At 50.3% G+C, this 15,988-nt stretch overlaps 7 protein-coding genes across 7 annotated transcripts; 4 read left to right on the forward strand and 3 right to left on the reverse strand.

Annotated features, from left to right (window-relative positions):
- Nucleotides 1–304: 304 nt before the first annotated feature.
- CC77DRAFT_447150 (hypothetical protein) lies at nucleotides 305–1,128 on the forward strand. Its single transcript, XM_018531723.1, has one exon. The coding sequence runs from the start codon at nucleotides 423–425 to the stop codon at nucleotides 990–992; it is 570 nt and encodes a 189-aa protein (XP_018380926.1). The 5' UTR covers nucleotides 305–422; the 3' UTR covers nucleotides 993–1,128.
- Nucleotides 1,129–1,907, reverse strand: CC77DRAFT_447151 (hypothetical protein). Its single transcript, XM_018531724.1, has one exon. The coding sequence runs from the start codon at nucleotides 1,853–1,855 to the stop codon at nucleotides 1,265–1,267; it is 591 nt and encodes a 196-aa protein (XP_018380927.1). The 5' UTR covers nucleotides 1,856–1,907; the 3' UTR covers nucleotides 1,129–1,264.
- A 112-nt stretch (nucleotides 1,908–2,019) lies between these two features.
- On the forward strand, nucleotides 2,020–3,600 carry CC77DRAFT_1099069 (alpha-soluble NSF attachment protein). Its single transcript, XM_018529983.1, has 6 exons — nucleotides 2,020–2,156; nucleotides 2,214–2,277; nucleotides 2,330–2,389; nucleotides 2,446–2,544; nucleotides 2,607–3,130; nucleotides 3,189–3,600. Exons 1-6 carry the CDS (start codon nucleotides 2,124–2,126, stop codon nucleotides 3,288–3,290), a joined length of 882 nt encoding a protein of 293 aa, XP_018380928.1. The 5' UTR covers nucleotides 2,020–2,123; the 3' UTR covers nucleotides 3,291–3,600.
- Nucleotides 3,601–3,629: 29 nt separating this feature from the next.
- Nucleotides 3,630–5,619, reverse strand: CC77DRAFT_1024874 (FAS1 domain-containing protein). Its single transcript, XM_018525957.1, has one exon. It carries the CDS (start codon nucleotides 5,146–5,148, stop codon nucleotides 3,778–3,780), a length of 1,371 nt encoding a protein of 456 aa, XP_018380929.1. The 5' UTR covers nucleotides 5,149–5,619; the 3' UTR covers nucleotides 3,630–3,777.
- Nucleotides 5,620–6,146: 527 nt separating this feature from the next.
- Nucleotides 6,147–8,222, forward strand: CC77DRAFT_973065 (glutamate decarboxylase). Its single transcript, XM_018535872.1, has 3 exons — nucleotides 6,147–7,477; nucleotides 7,533–7,752; nucleotides 7,804–8,222. Exons 1-3 carry the CDS (start codon nucleotides 6,320–6,322, stop codon nucleotides 8,073–8,075), a joined length of 1,650 nt encoding a protein of 549 aa, XP_018380930.1. The 5' UTR covers nucleotides 6,147–6,319; the 3' UTR covers nucleotides 8,076–8,222.
- A 2,043-nt stretch (nucleotides 8,223–10,265) lies between these two features.
- Nucleotides 10,266–12,381, forward strand: CC77DRAFT_946369 (cryptochrome; the record flags this gene model as incomplete). The annotated part of the gene is made up of 2 exons (XM_018535076.1): nucleotides 10,266–10,870; nucleotides 10,926–12,381. The coding sequence occupies 2 exons, from the start codon at nucleotides 10,266–10,268 to the stop codon at nucleotides 12,379–12,381; spliced, it is 2,061 nt and encodes a 686-aa protein (XP_018380931.1).
- Nucleotides 12,382–14,752: 2,371 nt separating this feature from the next.
- On the reverse strand, nucleotides 14,753–15,589 carry CC77DRAFT_1034870 (HET-domain-containing protein; the record flags this gene model as incomplete). The annotated part of the gene is made up of 1 exon (XM_018526901.1): nucleotides 14,753–15,589. The coding sequence occupies one exon, from the start codon at nucleotides 15,587–15,589 to the stop codon at nucleotides 14,753–14,755; it is 837 nt and encodes a 278-aa protein (XP_018380932.1).
- Between the last annotated feature and the right edge of the window lie 399 nt (nucleotides 15,590–15,988).

Genomic DNA, 15,988 nt, shown 5'->3' on the forward strand with positions numbered 1-15,988 from the left:
TCGACGAGTAGACACACCTATATCCCAATGTGGAACTATGCAAAAGTGCACTATAACATCCAAGTTGTGCAAATCCCTGTCTTTTCAGACGAATACAGTCTCTCCATACCGACTGAGAGCTTCGGATTCGATTGGCGTAGGGGAACAGAGTGCACAAGGGGTGTGGTGGTAGTGCAGGAGGTCTAGGGTGTCAGGCGAGATGGGGCTTGGCGAGTTGATCCCGCACTGTATATACTCGCACCGCCCACCACCCACCTCTTGGACCCTTCATCATTCTTTCCCCCCACTAATCCTTCCGCTCGACCACCCCACCACATCTCTTCTTCATCTCAGAACCGGCCTGAAGGTGCTGAAAAGTCATTGAAGACCACTTCCAACTCTTTTCTGATATTTCATGGTGCCGGTTGGATCATCTTGTCACCATGTCGTCGACGCCATCCACACAGTCGGCTCTCCAGGCATCAGCCCTTCTACTAAAGAAGCAAGATACACACGAGTACCGTCAGACGACGTACCACGATGGAAGCAATGTGCAGATCGCGGAATCTCGTCGTCGCCGCTGGGCGGATTGGAAGGTTGAACCACCAGTCCAGGGATACACCGACTTCGTCCTATACCCCAAAGCAGATGAAGACTCATACCCACAAAGCAGCTTTGAACACGTCTCGTCACAACCTCACCCCGCACCTCGAAGGAAAGTCGCGGAACCCAGCTCAGAGTTACACGTGACTTCCGCCAAGCGTTCGTCCAAAGTTAGATCAAAGTCGGTGATCCTTCATGCCGAAGCAAAGTCGAGCGAAGGACTGCCTTTGAAGACGAAAACAGCTGTGAATTCCTTCGCAGGCCCCACACCTCCTCCGACACCTAGGCTGAGTCGGCTGTCGACACCAGAATTCGACGATATGGATGAGGCGCCCTTTTGTGGCTGTGATGTGGAAGCGCATGTTGTTAAGCGTTGCACAAATTGCAGGAAGGAGGCCGGTCTCTGGTGAATGAATCTTTGGCTTGTTGCTGGTTCTTGTTGTCTCCCATTTACGACGGTTGTCATATGGAGGCTGGTGTTGTGTTCCTCTGGATTGACACTATCCCTGGTCGTTGGAGTTTACTTGTTTGCCAACGAAGATACGAACGTTGCAAACAAGTATAGGCGCTGCTTGCCGCTCGTCCTGGTGTCCTTCGTAGCCGTATACTATTCGTAGTCATGCACATCTCATCGTGCACCGATGGCTCTGGTTCTAGACATGTGCAAAGTCGTATGAAAGACTTATTCCTGCGGCCTCTCGCTCTCGACAACAAAATATTTACCGGCCTTTCGCTCAGCCGAGCCCAGCACATCCCAGTCCTCAACATCTTGAGCGTCAACCGGCGTAGCATCTCGTTGTAACCGCTTGTGATGCTGTCCTACGACCTTCTCTTTGCCCAGGGCGTCCTTTAGTGTCTCCAAGGTGATAGTCTGCTCTTCTTCCGCAGCCTTTGACTCATCACGTATCGCCCGAAGAGGCTTTACACCCGTTGTATCCACCTCCTGTATCTTGCCCACAAAGTGGAGTTGTGCTGCCAGTGTGTCCAGCATCTTCTGCTCTTGTTCGGGCGTTTCCGGCGGCGGGAGAGCGGATAGTCGTAGTAGATGATGAAGCTGCTGAGAGGTGATCTGGGGAGCGTCGGGAGCGCGTGTCTTCGGTGGTAGGAGAGATTCGACGGACCATGTGGGCTCTGCTAGAAGCTTTTCAAGCTCGTCGGGATGTACGCCTCGGTTTTGGTATGGACGTAGAGGCGAAGGCGTGTATGAGCGTGTTTGCAGGCGTTGTGAAGGACTGCAAAACATTGAGGGTGCAAATGCGCGACGTGTAGCCATGTTTCTTGCGGACCGCTCGACGCTGCTGTGAATGCAACGTCGTGAAGCTTGAGGCGGGCTGCAAACACTAGTGCGGAAGCGGTAAAGCCGCCGCCGAGGTCACAGCCCTCTCGCATGGACCAACGTGGGTCGTCATCGCTCATTGAGACAGCAAGTGCAGCCACCTGTCTCGACCAAAGTTTCAACATAACGTCTGCCTATACAGTCATATCTCATACTGACCCTCCCTCTCCTGCAAACAACCTCCGCACTCGACAACTCAGCAAACATGGCCGGCGATCCACGAGCGCTGCTGCGACAGGTGGGGCCTTCCAAGACTCAGCCACAAAGCAGATAACTGATATTGACGTGACAACAGGCAGAAGCATCGTTGCAGAAGGCATCTGGCGGCTTCAGCTTCTTCAGCAACAAGCAAGACAAGTGTATGATCTGAAAAGTAGCATATATGCGCCTTTGGACTGACGCACGTGATAGATGAGGCAGCCGCAGATCAGTTCATCGCTGCAGCAAATGCGTTCCGGATGCAAAAGATGGGTATGGTCAGATGCGTGCTGGAAAACGATCCCGTCTTAACAACTAACATGTTCTAGGCAAGGAGGCAGGCGAGGCTTTCGAAAAGGCGGCATCAGTACAACGTCAGAATCTGAACGAGCCTGATGACGAAGCAAACACGCTTACAGACGCCTTCAGTAAGTTTCTTCACTCAAATGTTCTTCCACGTTTGAAACGACTATGACTGATTTATTATCAGAGGCCTACCGCAAAGATGACCCAGAAGCAGCTGCGCGGTGTCTAGACAAAGCCATTGCGCATTACTGCAGCAAGGGCAACTTCCGCCGTGCAGCCACCCACAAGCAGAACCTTGCAGAGCTCTACGAAGTCGAGCTCGGCGACAACACCCGAGCTGCAGCCGCATACGAGGAAGCGGCTGGCTGGTACGAGAGTGACAATGCTGAAGCACTTGCCAACAAGCTTTGGCTCAAGACCGCCGACCTCGTCGCTCTAGAAGGCAAGGACTACTACAAAGCCATCGAAATTTACGAGAAGGTTGCCAGAACCTCGATTTCTAATAACCTTATGCGCTGGTCCGTCAAGGAGTACCTACTCAAGGCTGGTATCTGCCAGCTATGCACAGGCGACCAGGTCGGTGTCAACACTGCGCTTGACAGGTATAGAGAGCTGGACCCAAGCTTCCAGCAGCAAAGGGAGCACGCACTACTTGTTGACTTGGCGGCTGCAGTGCAAGACGGTGATCAGGAGGCGTTTTCTGAGAAGGTATGTTCTCTTCAATTGGCACACATTCATAAATGCGCATCGTACTGATTTGTCACAGTTGTTCAATTTTGACCAGCTCACTAAGCTTGACAAGTGGAAGACTACACTTCTATTGCGGGTCAAAAACACGATTGAAGAAGGAGGCGAGGACTTCTCGTAGAAATTGGTCGTTGTAGAGGTATTTGCTACTCATGACTCTGGTTTGCTTTTGTGTACGGTATAGACACACCTTGCGTTTAGGTCTTGCGATAAAATGAGATCCAACAAGATCGCCTGAAGGCTGGATAATTAACTGTGTGGTTGCTGCTACTTACACGAAATGTATAGTGACGGTAACTACAACGAGACTTTGATGAACTAAACACATTACAGTCCTCTGTTAGAAAGAATGGTGGCCTGCACACATGGACTTCAAGGTTAGCTTAGACTAGATGAAAGACATCAGTAGTGGCAATATCACGATTGCAAGCGCAACATATGGTGTCATGTTTGTATTCGTTTGTTGATTTGCTATCTGAGTCATACACATGTTAGTGTGAAGTAGCCACTCCGCTTGGAGGGAAAGTTATTATACAAGGAATATGTCGTAAAGATCGTCTCGCAGCAAGAAGGTAACAAATTTCAAGGCTCGAATAAGAGTTGTTGATCTACAACTCCATGTTCTCAACAAGAGGCTGGAGACGCTCCTTCAGGTCCTCGACGTCGAGCTCCTCACCCTTCCAAAAGCTCTGCTCGCCACCAGAAGTCTTGGGCGGGATCAGGACGTTGGAGACGACCTGGATGACACCGTCGCTAGCTACACCGTCATGAACAGTGACACGCGAGAAGCCGTTGATCCTGATCTCAACAAAAGGTCCGTAGCGACCAACGTCAACGGCGAGGTTCTTGTGGCAAAGAGCAGTAGGGAGATCGTAGTGGTAGCCTCCTGGCCGCTCCTCAACAGTCTCCTTGTCGTCCTTACGCCCGTCGTAGAAGGCATCAGTGTAAAGTGTCTGATCAACGACGATGTGGTACTCTAGAAGAGCCTTCAGGTACTTCTCGCCATACTTTGAGAACAAGAAGGCGTTGGCACGCGCTCCAAGCTTCTGGAACGCAAAGTTGGAGGGCGCGAAGAATGTACCGCCGTTGTGCTCGTACTCGGTGCTGTTCATCTTCTCATAGATACCTGTCTTTGTGAGACCGAGTTCAAGAGTGCTGAACTCGCCAGGGAGTAAGTCGATGATGGAGGCGACGTTCGGAGGTGGTACGAGGATGGAGTCAACACCGTGGACGACGCCGTTGGTTCCGAAAATGTTTACTGCTACGAGGCGGCTGTAGAAGTTGATCGCAGGACCCTTGAGTGTCACGCGGACAGTAAGGCGCTGCGAGTGACCTAGGTTCTTGCTTGGAGCGTACAAAGTTGGGATAGTGTATGTGTGGAGTACGCGACCAGCAGGATACAAGTCGTCGGTGACATGGTACAGCAGGATGTCCTTCAAGACTTCCTTGGAAGGCTTGTGGTGATGCTCGGGAATCTTCTCAAAGGCCTCGTCTGTGGGGGCAAAGACTGTGTAGTTGGCCTTGGTGCTGTTAAGCGCCTCCACAATGTCGTCGAACTCATTGATCCACTTTGCAAGCTTTGTAGTGTATTTGCTCTCGTTGATGAGCTCGTAGACCGTGCGGTTCGGCTTTTGGTCGTGTGGAGGGTGGTGAGGTCCGCCATGGTGTGGCGGTCCATCATGAGGAGGGTGCTCAGGACTCTCAAAGTCAACGACGCTGTCGTCGAATTGAGAGCCCTCTAACCACGACTCAACGTCGGCACCAGCATGGTGAATCTTGCTGTAGACGTCCTTGGCGCTGTCCTTGATCTTGCTGAATGCATCGTCAATGACATTTTGAGCGTTGTCGAGAACAGTATGAGCGTTGTCGACAAGGGACTTTCCAGACTTCTCAATGTTGATGTTTGAGAAGACTTCTGGCTCGGTAATGACGAATGCAGTCGCCAGAGGCAAGGCTGGTACAACGCGTAAGAATCGCATGTTGACTTGGTGATTGATGGAGATTGGGTGAACGAGCAAGAATGGTAGGGGAGCACAAGTACTGTAATGAGTAGCTAGGCAACCAAGCTAAAGAGTAAGACGAGTCGATTACAACACCACTGCGTGGCAACGTTATTGGGGCGGAGCTCTCGGTAGGTGACCCGCTTCTTGGGCTTCGGACTACAAGGCGGACCAACCTCAAACAACAACAATTGTGCTTGATGAAGTGGTTACAAATAGCAGCAAACACTCGAGCTCTACTGCTTTGCAAATATAGACCCTTAATTTGAAGGTATATTCTCTACACACCGTCAAGGCACCGAGGCCGCGTACCGTCTTGTCCAGACTGTGAGGACGCGTCAGTCGATCTTCCCCGCGTTCCACGGATGTGATGGCGATGACGTGACTACGTCATGATCACCAATCCCATCTCACCACCCGAAACTTTGAGCGTTTCGTAGCCATCAACCAGGTAAGCCTGCATCAGAGCTTTGGGAGAGTCTGACGGAGTCACATCTGATGCCGCTAAGATCTCCGAAAGGTTTGTTGGGATATTATCAGATATGGCAGGTTTGGTGCTGCTCAGTTGAGCACTCTGTCACGTGACGGCGCGCTGTCGGCGAAAAGACGGACCGGGTGACAGCCAGAATTCCGTCATTGACCCATCAATGTGCATGAAGGCTATTACTTCCGGCTTTTGGTCTGTACGAGATTCGTCACTATGCGTTATTTTCCTGCTTTGCTTTCGCTGCAAGGTATGAGGCCAGATTGGCCAGTCCCATAGAAAGCCGCGTGTTTGATCCCATTGTTTGCCAGTCCCGCGGTTGAAATCCCTAGCCGACTCCCGTTGCGGAACTTGAAAACGGCTCCTTAATTGGTCATGACACGTCCCACAAGATCCATTCACTGCCAGAAACAAGCTTTTTACCAAGCAAATGTCAAGCTTTTCAATGCGGGTTTTGCTTGGTCTGCATATTCCATTTTGGCTGCATGGCCAACGTGAGCGTGTGAGCGACAACGGACGTAGTGTGTCGTCATGCGTATGTACGTTGTCAACGTGTACCAGCAAACACTTCTGGTCGTATAAAGGTGATATGTCCTGCCTGATGCTTGCAAACTTTGCATCAATCTCAACCCCTACCAACGTAACTACCTCCAAACATTCATCACAATGGCCGGGCTCGCGAGACATGTAGACACGGATGAGCTCCTTGAGACACTAAAGGACCACCCAATTCACAAGGCCGGAGGACACAAGTCCGCGAACCGAGCAACCTCACATATCACACCTTACTCAAGTCGCTATGCCGCTGGCACCGAGTTGTCGAAATTCAAAATCCCGCACGATGGCGCTCCTGCCGATGTTGTCCACCAGCTACTCAAGGACGAGCTTGATCTTGACGGACGACCCCAGTTGAACTTGGCTTCATTCGTCGGAACGTACATGGAGAAGGAGGCCGAACAGCTCATGATTGAGAATTTGTCGAAGAACATGTCGGATGCTGACGAGTACCCGGCAATGATGGACATGCACGCACGATGTGTATCCATCATTGCTAACATGTGGGGAGCACAGAAGGGCGAGAAGGCCATCGGATCGGCAACTACTGGTTCTAGCGAAGCTATACACCTTGGTGGACTTGCCATGAAGCGTCGCTGGCAAGAGAAGAGAAGGGCTGAGGGCAAAGACACTTCAAATCCAAACATCATCATGGGCGCAAACGCACAAGTCGCTCTTGAGAAGTTTGCTAGGTACTTCGAAGTTGAATCTCGCATTCTTCCCGTAAGCGAAGACTCATCCTACCGTCTGGACCCAAAGTTGGTGAAGGAGAACATCGACGAGAACACAATCGGTGTGTTTGTCATCCTTGGTTCCACATACACTGGACATTACGAGCCTGTTGAGGAAATCTCTGATATTCTCGACGCCTTCGAGAAGGAGACCGGCAACGATATTCCCATCCACGTAGATGCTGCATCTGGTGGCTTCATCGCCCCCTTCACCCACGCGGAAGCTGGCAAGAAGTGGAACTTTGAGCTACCGCGAGTCAAATCCATCAACACCAGTGGTCACAAGTTTGGTCTCGTGTATGCTGGTGTCGGATGGATCATCTGGCGAGACGAAAGCTACCTGCCCAAGCACCTGATCTTTGAGCTTCACTACTTGGGTGGAACAGAAGAGTCATACACCCTGAACTTCTCACGTCCTGGAGCTCAGATCATCGCGCAATACTACAACTTGATCCATCTAGGGTTCTCGGGATACCGTGCCATTATGGAAAACATGTTGGCTAATGCACGTCTACTGAGCAGGGCGCTGGAGCATACGGTACGACGTCAAATCGCTGGGTAACACAAGAAGACTTACTGACATTACGATTCAGGGCTGGTACCGTTGCGTCAGCGACATTCACCGCAAGAAGGGCGATCTCAAGTTTGAGCAGGGCAAGAAGCCATACGAAGAAGGCGAAACAAGCGCAGACTACAATGCCGGTTTACCCGTCGTTGCATTTACTCTCACAGACGAGTTCCACAAGGAATTCCCCCATGTCAAGCAAGAAGCGGTCAGCAATCTGCTTCGGGCTAAGCAATACATCATCCCCAGTAAGACTACATCTGATATATTGGGCATAACGTGACTAACCTCGCATGCAGACTACCCGCTGCCACCAGGCGAGGAGAAGACCGAAATCCTTAGAGTAGTCGTCAGAGAGAGTCTGTCGCTTGACATGATCGACAGGCTAGTTACTGACATATGTGGCGTTACGGAGATGCTGATGAAGACGGATGCGGTTGATCTTTCGGCGTTCCAACCTGGTGCCAGTCCTAGCATCGAGAAGCAGCATGCCAATAAGGGACTGCGGAAAGAGCACAAGCACAAGGCGCAGAGACCGTCATCTGATGGCGTATATCGCACCGTCTGCTAGAAAGGCTTACCGATCTTGGTAACTGAAGACAATGGATTACGGGTGGCTTGATTGTCAACATGGGGTGATCATCAGACCATGCGGCGTCAAGGCTTGCGAGGCGCGTCACAACAGTCAGAAACGCATGTTGAGTAACTTCACTAGGGGAACGAATATATGTTAATGATAGTATTGAAAAACTTTGATTGTACATGAAGCACTATTCTAGTAGCCCTTGTCGTACAAATCCTTTTCTCTCTTCTTTCACATCTCCGTTAAGCTTGTTATTACTTCACCTTCCTTTAGTTAGGCTTCGTAGACATACCTTGTGAGCCCTAAGGACTTGTTAGGTATAACAATTCCCCAAGCTTACAGATCCTTAGCCTTGAGAGGCCATTGTACTAGCTCTTTTTACCCATTGGATGGCAAGCTCGATGGCTATATACGTAAGTGACTGATGTAGTAGATACGACGCATGTCGCTTCTGCCTCACACTATTTGTAAAACAGACTTGCAACTACATTCTGAAGGCAAAGATAGTCCAAGATATGGCATGTTCTGTCTCATAGCCGCAGGAGGCTCGTTCTTAGACGCTATTTCACTACAAACATAAGTCCTCCAAATCCACTCAGGGAATCTTGGTTTGGTTCCAACAGCAGTCCCAGGTCTCTAATATAGCGCATGAACATCCTGTCAAGCTATAGCTGATCTTTTCGACATGAAGACGTCTGGATAGAATGAATCTGTTGAAGGTAGCAGGTTGAACTACACCCAGTACGTATTACTCCTAAGCTTATTGGTATTGAATATACGTGTGGGTAAAGGCTTTGCGGGGTGTGTCAATGGCGTGTACCATGAAATCCTAAGATACAGTCATGAAAGGGTGGGTTGAACATACGCTATACCCTATTCGGTACAATATATGAACCAGAGAGAAGACGTGTCTAAATAACACATTTTCCCTAGGCCAGTCTCTGACATCCAATCCTATTACAAGGATAAAAGACTTCTGCCTTGAATTATGCGAAAAAAGTAAACATCTATCGGTTACGTGCCTCGGCACGCTTATTGCCTTCCTGCGGGCTGACCTGAGCAGCGATCTCCGACTCTACTGCAAGTTCCTACAAGTCAGCCCCGTTCATGGCCAACGCATTCATCAACCACAACCATCAGCAAGACTAATTCTTTTCATCGACAGGCATGTCTGTGATACCTTGCTCACTCAATAACTCATGCAGAGCTTTCCACCTATTGGACCACGAATTCAAAGACGGCATATAGATGCTGCACACTCATCACTACAAGCACTTGGTAATGGTGGGCGATGTGCAGCATACTACTGTGTATATGGCAAGCGAGGTGTTACTGCATTAAGGAGTCTTTGATCAAAGCTGTGCGTGGAGGCAAGACATCGGAGGACGGCGAGCAACCCAAGTGTCATATGTCATATCCCCAGTCGGCTAACAGCCACGTGCCCCTTGCGGTACCTGGTACGCGATTTCCGCTCCAAATCGACGAATATCGAGATCAAGCTGCACGATCAACACTCCTAAGATGAACGATTCGCGGCCCCTGCACGGCTCTTTTGGGCGCCGAACCGTCTAGAACTCTCATGACCCCTAACCAGGCACGGCATGGCGCATGCATGCACGTCTCGCGATCTCTCCGTGCTTCCATGACAGCACGACAATCGCCAGCTTTATCCTTTCTACGAACGCTCGGCCCGTCCCCAAGTCGCTCGTTTTGTGTCCCTGCAGCGGCCATAGCGAATTGTGGCGCCGCACTAAGTCGTCCCTCACGTCATAATCCTGGTTGACGATGCTGCAGCAAGCATCACCAATCTCGAACCGGATCTCCTCAGTTTCGACTATCTGCACCCCTTCCGGTGGAGAATACCTGATATGGCTGACAGATGACATTTAGGGCACCTTTTAGTGTCCAACGGCCTCGTGCCCTAGAAATTTCGGTGAGAGCCCCATTGTCGCCTTCATAGGGTCATGACGTCCCGCAGGCCCTGAAGTTCTCTATCGCCTGCGGCACCGCAATGCTCCCGACTCTCTACTACCACCAGGTCTTCTATGAATCGTAACCTTGATGTTACGACGTAGTTGCTCCTGGCCGCCGTGCAACACCTGCGACTTATTTGTTTGTTCTGATTGTTGCACACGCGCTTTTAGTGCTGCTGGCGAAGAGTCTCCGAAGTCCCCGATTATGTCAAGCCGAATCCCGCGCATTTTGCTATATGTTCTCAGTCGCGATGTTCGCCTTTCAGACAATCCCGCTTTTCACGCCGCCTCCCTTCACGTCGCGCGTCCAAACTCCTCGAGAACTTCTTCAAATGGGGACAGACGGCACCGCGATGATTCGTTGACCTCGGAACACGGCAGCGCAAACTTTACGCACCTCTTACCCGTATACATTTTCCCTGCCAACCAAATCGAAGTATCCGGTTTCCTATCCTCCCCATCCGACAAGAGCCCATATCCGGAGGCGCGCAGTGAGGTCGCGCGAGTATGGCGGACAGGACCACATCGCGTGCAATTCATAGCGGATGGAGTATGGGATCTAAAGGAAAAGCTTGCAGGGTTGAACTGCAACTCCGGATTGGAAATGCGCGTGGGCAAAGCTACCGAGGTTGTTTCTGACATAATCGACTGGTATTCTCAAAACGAGCACGAGGGCAAGATCAGTGGGGTTTGGATGACCGATGACGATAACACAGAAGAGAAAAGAGAGGTGGCCAGTGTAAGGGAACTCGCAGAACAGTATGGGGTAGACTTCAAGGCGTGGAACGACGAAAAGTACTACATAGATGAGTAAGTCACATTGTTGTTTCGCGTTGATGAGAGAGATTTTGCTAACTCGCCGCAGTCGTGACCTACCTTACGACAACATATCCGACCTGCCAAATGTATACACGTCGTTCAGGAAAGGACTCGAACCGCTACGCGATCGACCTCGCAGTACCCTACCTACGCCAACCCAACTTCCACCGTTACCTTCGAGCATACCACCGCAAAAACAGCCATTCACCATACCTTCGTCTTTGGAAAAGTTGAAGCGAGCTCTGTTATCGCCACTCGAAAAAGATAAAACATACACACTCACATGGCCACCGCAATGGCCGACAGATGCTCAATCGGCGCATCCATTCTCTGGCGGCGAAACCGCTGGTCTAGATCGCATAAACCATCTCATCAGCTCTGGAGCTATGAGTTCTTACAAGCAGACAAGAAATGGCATGCTTGGTCTCGATTTCAGCACCAAACTTTCAGCCTACCTTGCTCAAGGTCATATCACAGCCCGGCAGGTCCATTGGGCGATGATGGATTTTGAGGAAGGGCGGGGCCCTGGTGAAAAGAGAGATGGCTACGGAAAAGGTGAGAATGAAGGAACAGCAGCTGTTCGGTTCGAGTTGTTGTGGAGAGATTATATGCGACTTTGCATGAGGAAGTTTGGATATAAGATGTTCAGTCTCTATGGCATACAAGACCGTGGCGTCAAAGGCCAGAAGGGAGAGTCACAAACAAAGAAGTGGAAACGACTAGACAAATCCGGTGGCGCAGGCGACGATCCGGTAAAGACGCTCGAAGCCTTCCAGCGGTTCCGTTCAGGGCGCACTGGGGTTGGTCTCATCGACGCATCAAACCGCGAACTCTTCGTCACAGGCTATACATCGAACCGCGCAAGGCAAAACGTTGCCTCTTTCCTCTCGTCTCATCTGAACATCGACTGGAGAATTGGAGCAGAGTGGTACGAATGCTTCCTTGTGGACTACGATCCAGCCAGCAATTGGGGCAATTGGCAATACGTCGCTGGTGTCGGCAACGATCCGCGGCAGGGCCGCGTCTTTAATCCCATCAAACAAGCACTTGACTACGACAAGCATGGCGAATACATCAAGTCATGGGTACCAGAGCTACGAGGTATCAAATTGACACGGACTGTCGGCCCTGGTAAGGAAGAAGTGGACCAACAGCGATTGATGGGCCTTTATCAAGCCTGGAAGCTCAGCGACTGGGAGAAGCAAAATCTGGGTCTAAAGGGCGTAGAATGGGTCGAACAGCCGCTCACTAGGATACAATTTCAAGTTGGTCGGGGGCGTGGTGGGGGCCAAGATGGAAGGTCAAAACGAGGAGGAGGAGGAGGTGGTGGTGGTGGTGGTGGTGGTGGACGTGGAGGCACATCATGGCGGGGAAGAGGCGGTCGCGGTCAGGGATCTGATCGTGGATCTGATCGCAACTCTCCTCCCAAGGGTGCTGGAGCATGGCCCAGGAAAGTAGATGGACCTACCATCGTGAGTAGTGAGCGGACCACGGCGTCATAGATCGATCCCCCATTGTATCATAGCTCGCGTGCGCTCTTGCTTTGCAGCCTCGCATCGTTCCATGCAATTTAGTTCTCTTCAAGCATCATACTGCTGCTTGTGAAGTTTCACCTCCATCCTAGGACTTTTGTTATCGCACCAACGACTGGGAGGTTTCCTGCACCACCTCACGACAGTGAGCGTCATCACTTCTGCCAACTAGCTTGTTGAGATCGCCAAGCCTGATCTTCATCCTCCCGAAGCGCGCCTTCTATGGTTGAAGTCACGAATAAATCACATCAACCATGATGAAACGATTTTATAGATCTTGACCTTATCGTCGAGCCGCTTCTGCTACCAGTGAAGATGCATGGAATTGCTACCGAGTCATCTCATAAGACGCCTTTTTTTTCCTCGCATTCATTCTCAGATCATGCTGCATTGCTCAAAATGAGATCAAGGCAAATGACGAGATTTACGCGCTTTGTAGTCTCATTTGCCTGGGCAGACAGACTTGCTTAGAGTCCAAGTGCACGCTTCTGCAATGACAACTGACAACCACCACAATCGCAAGAGCGTACCTCGGTGGTGCTACAATCTCCACATTCAACTGCTGATCAATGGAAGATATACTGGCCTAACTACCCAATCGCATCCCTACATTTTCGAATATCCTCCTTTACCCTATATAACATAGCACACCAGTGAAGCCCAACCCCACTCCAGCGTTTCCACCATGCCACCCGGACGGGAAGATGATGACGCGCATCCCGTGAAACGCCATGGCATACCGTTATAGGAATGGACACTTCCTAGCGCCTTGATCCAATATTTGGTGGCCTTGAGCTAGCCTATACTCTCCAGCCGTAACGACATTTTACGGGCGTAGCACCAAAACTACTTGTTGTTCACTGATCAGCTCCATCGTCGAGTTGGGTTTCAGTGGCAAGCAAACAATTTACTCATCGGGAGTTTGAGCGGTGAGTTCATCTGACATGATCGTTGCATCGTCTCGTCAGATGAACTTCCCGGGGAGAGGATGTCGTCAGAGTTCGCCGACTTGTGGTACGTGGATGATGACGTGTGGGACTGGGATTGGGTTCAACTTGAGAGGTGGTGGTCTGTGAGGGTTGCGTAGGGCTGACTTTTGAAACGCTTGTGGGCTTACTCATATGTTGCCTTACTGGCGTTGAGTCGACTTTGTGCGATGGCGAACAGATTAATCACTGCGCGCGGATGTTGTTCGAAAACTGCAGGCGTTCTCATTCAACAGCTTCTATGACACCTTACACGTTTTTCTGACCTAAATGTGAGCAACCTGCTGATCAAAAGTACTCTTACAATCACACATACCTTCTACGTATCAAACCATAATAGATTGTACATCTGGACTGTCTGGTGTAGCGTGTTTTTAGATCTCCGATCTAGTATCGGCTGCGTTCGGCAATTGTCACTTCCGAAAGGCTTTGTGAGGACAATGTTTCAACCACCCAGTCATGTTTTTCTGGAATGATGTATCTGGAAAGAGTCATGCAAAAACCGAATGACGACACTTAATTCTCGTATCGTGTGCCGTTGCATCGCCAACGAGCCTAAGTCAACCACAATTTCCACACTATCCAACGACGCCAACAAAAATATTTTCGCCAACAAGAGAACTTGCAAGTACGAAATCGTCGAGCTTGCAACGACTAGTTATACATAGCTACCTGCTCATTTACCTTTATGATCTAGCTTAGGTTGAGCCACAATTAGAGGAACGAGAAGTTCTTTAGTCTATTCACATATCGAGAGACAGTCACAGCTACACCCCAGGAGCTGAAATTAGCTCCATCGTACTTTCATAAGCTAAACAATGTATATCTCCTTAATTACAAATCCTTCGGACCACCACTGTTATGCTCTCAGATAACGACTGGTCCAACCACCCGGGCAGTGATATCTTGTCCTCATCGAAGCCCCGTACGCCTATTGCACCCACGCGTTGATACACTTCGTTACCAATATGCTCCAACAATATACCTTCAACGTGCTTCCCAAGTCCACGTGGCTCGCGCATGATACAAGCGTGGACAAATGAGCACATCGCTACCTTCAGCACATGAACAGTCATGTCCTGTGCATTATTTTCTCGCACATCTGGAAATGTCTGCATTATGCCATTAGTAACGGCGGCCTGAGTTTTATCATCTTTTACCGTTTTCCGATCGGCTGACCACAAGACTTGTTTGACCTCTCCATAGACCTTGATTCTTCCGGCAGTTACTGCGCCATAGGGCTGTTCAGATCTCAACGGCTGGATCTCCACGTCGAGAAGTGTGCACAAGATCTCAGCATCTATCAAGTCTTCGCTCGATGGCCAATCTAGCCTCCCATCGATAGCAGCCCACGACTAGCTAGGTGCGCGGTACCGAACTGGTCGTTTCGCAATCTCGCCTTCGGATATAGCCCACAGCAATTGTTGAAAGAACCACTCTGTCCAAACACCGGCATAGTATCGACCCCATCTCCCCTCAGTCAGACTAGCGAGGCGTTGAGCTACAGCAGAAATGGCGATCAATTTGTCCGAAGGCTCTGACAGTTCACGCAATGTGTATTGCTTTACGATATTTATCCATTGGAGACTCGTTGTCTCAAAGCGTCGGGTTTGGAGGGATGCCCAACTGGAGGAATCGCGATCCATAAGGCCGCCATCATGGTGCTCATGTCCGCCGCAGTACCAGCGCAATTGCCGGCTTCCGTAGGAGAGGATGCGTCTTGAAAGGAGGATCTCCTGAAGTGTCCATGCACGTGTGACGAGTGGCTCAACATGTCGCTTTGAAGGGGGTATAAGTATAACCCTGCCTGATCTGGCATTATTTGTCTCTGTGGGATCCTGAATGGCGACGTAAAATTGTGGTCCGTTGGTTCTAGGAGCGAGGAATCCTTCAGTGCATCTCGAGGCTTTGCTGGCGGCGATAGTGACTTCTGCACACGCAAATATCCTGTGCATCTGGCCGATGAGCGCATCTTTGTCCTCTGCACTGTCTTGTATGATACACATACTATCAACCCAGAGATATTCGAGCTTGAGTTGTCGAGTCACAAGAATGGCATCATGGATCGTCTGCGGTAGGTCTTTTATCGCTCGTGGGACTATTCCGACGTTACTCTTTACTGTCTTGGAGAGCTGATCGCCTCCCCAACAGTAGCTTAAAACAGCATACGGTACCGGCTTTGTGATATCCATGCTTACAAGGTGCACCTCGTCTTGAGCACATGTTACACGAAGGAGCCTTGGTGGGACGAAGTCATTCTCGACTCTTTTGCACTCCTCATGCTCTTGAACGCAAAATTCTAGCCAGTCTTCGGCCGCACTTGTAGATGCTGGTGATAGATTGGGCGGTGCAGGGAATATGAACGATGTTGCCTCATCCGCGGCGTAGATCTCGAAGTCTTGCGAGGTTGTGGGATATAGAAAGCTTATGACACCAGTTTTTTCTGGTAAGCGCTTGTAAGAGTATGAATACTGGAGGTTTTCGTGTTCATGACCGTCTGGGGCGCCTTGCATCAGGTATTCGAATAGCTTGCATCCATTAGCTGCAGCATGTCGAGCTCGTCCATAAGTGATGTTTAGCGTGCCGTTTTC

The sequence above is a fragment of the Alternaria alternata genome (assembly GCF_001642055.1).
Source record: "Alternaria alternata strain SRC1lrK2f unplaced genomic scaffold CC77scaffold_25, whole genome shotgun sequence".
NCBI classification, from domain to species: Eukaryota; Fungi; Ascomycota; class Dothideomycetes; order Pleosporales; family Pleosporaceae; genus Alternaria; species Alternaria alternata.

What these genes read in the sequence shown, in the direction of transcription:
- CC77DRAFT_447150 (XM_018531723.1), top strand. Translation starts at nt 423, where the DNA reads ATGTCGTCGACGCCATCCACACAGTCGGCTCTCCAGGCATCAGCCCTT.
- CC77DRAFT_447151 (XM_018531724.1), bottom strand. Translation starts at nt 1,855, where the DNA reads ATGGCTACACGTCGCGCATTTGCACCCTCAATGTTTTGCAGTCCTTCA.
- CC77DRAFT_1099069 (XM_018529983.1), top strand. Translation starts at nt 2,124, where the DNA reads ATGGCCGGCGATCCACGAGCGCTGCTGCGACAG. An exon ending in CACGCTTACAGACGCCTTCA is followed by an intron (nt 2,545 to 2,606) that starts GTAAGTTTCTTC and finishes ATTTATTATCAG; the next exon opens with AGGCCTACCGCAAAGATGAC. An exon ending in AGGAGGCGTTTTCTGAGAAG is followed by an intron (nt 3,131 to 3,188) that starts GTATGTTCTCTT and finishes GATTTGTCACAG; the next exon opens with TTGTTCAATTTTGACCAGCT.
- CC77DRAFT_1024874 (XM_018525957.1), bottom strand. Translation starts at nt 5,148, where the DNA reads ATGCGATTCTTACGCGTTGTACCAGCCTTGCCTCTGGCGACTGCATTC.
- CC77DRAFT_973065 (XM_018535872.1), top strand. Translation starts at nt 6,320, where the DNA reads ATGGCCGGGCTCGCGAGACATGTAGACACGGATGAGCTCCTTGAGACA. An exon ending in GCAGGGCGCTGGAGCATACG is followed by an intron (nt 7,478 to 7,532) that starts GTACGACGTCAA and finishes ATTACGATTCAG; the next exon opens with GGCTGGTACCGTTGCGTCAG. An exon ending in TAAGCAATACATCATCCCCA is followed by an intron (nt 7,753 to 7,803) that starts GTAAGACTACAT and finishes CCTCGCATGCAG; the next exon opens with ACTACCCGCTGCCACCAGGC.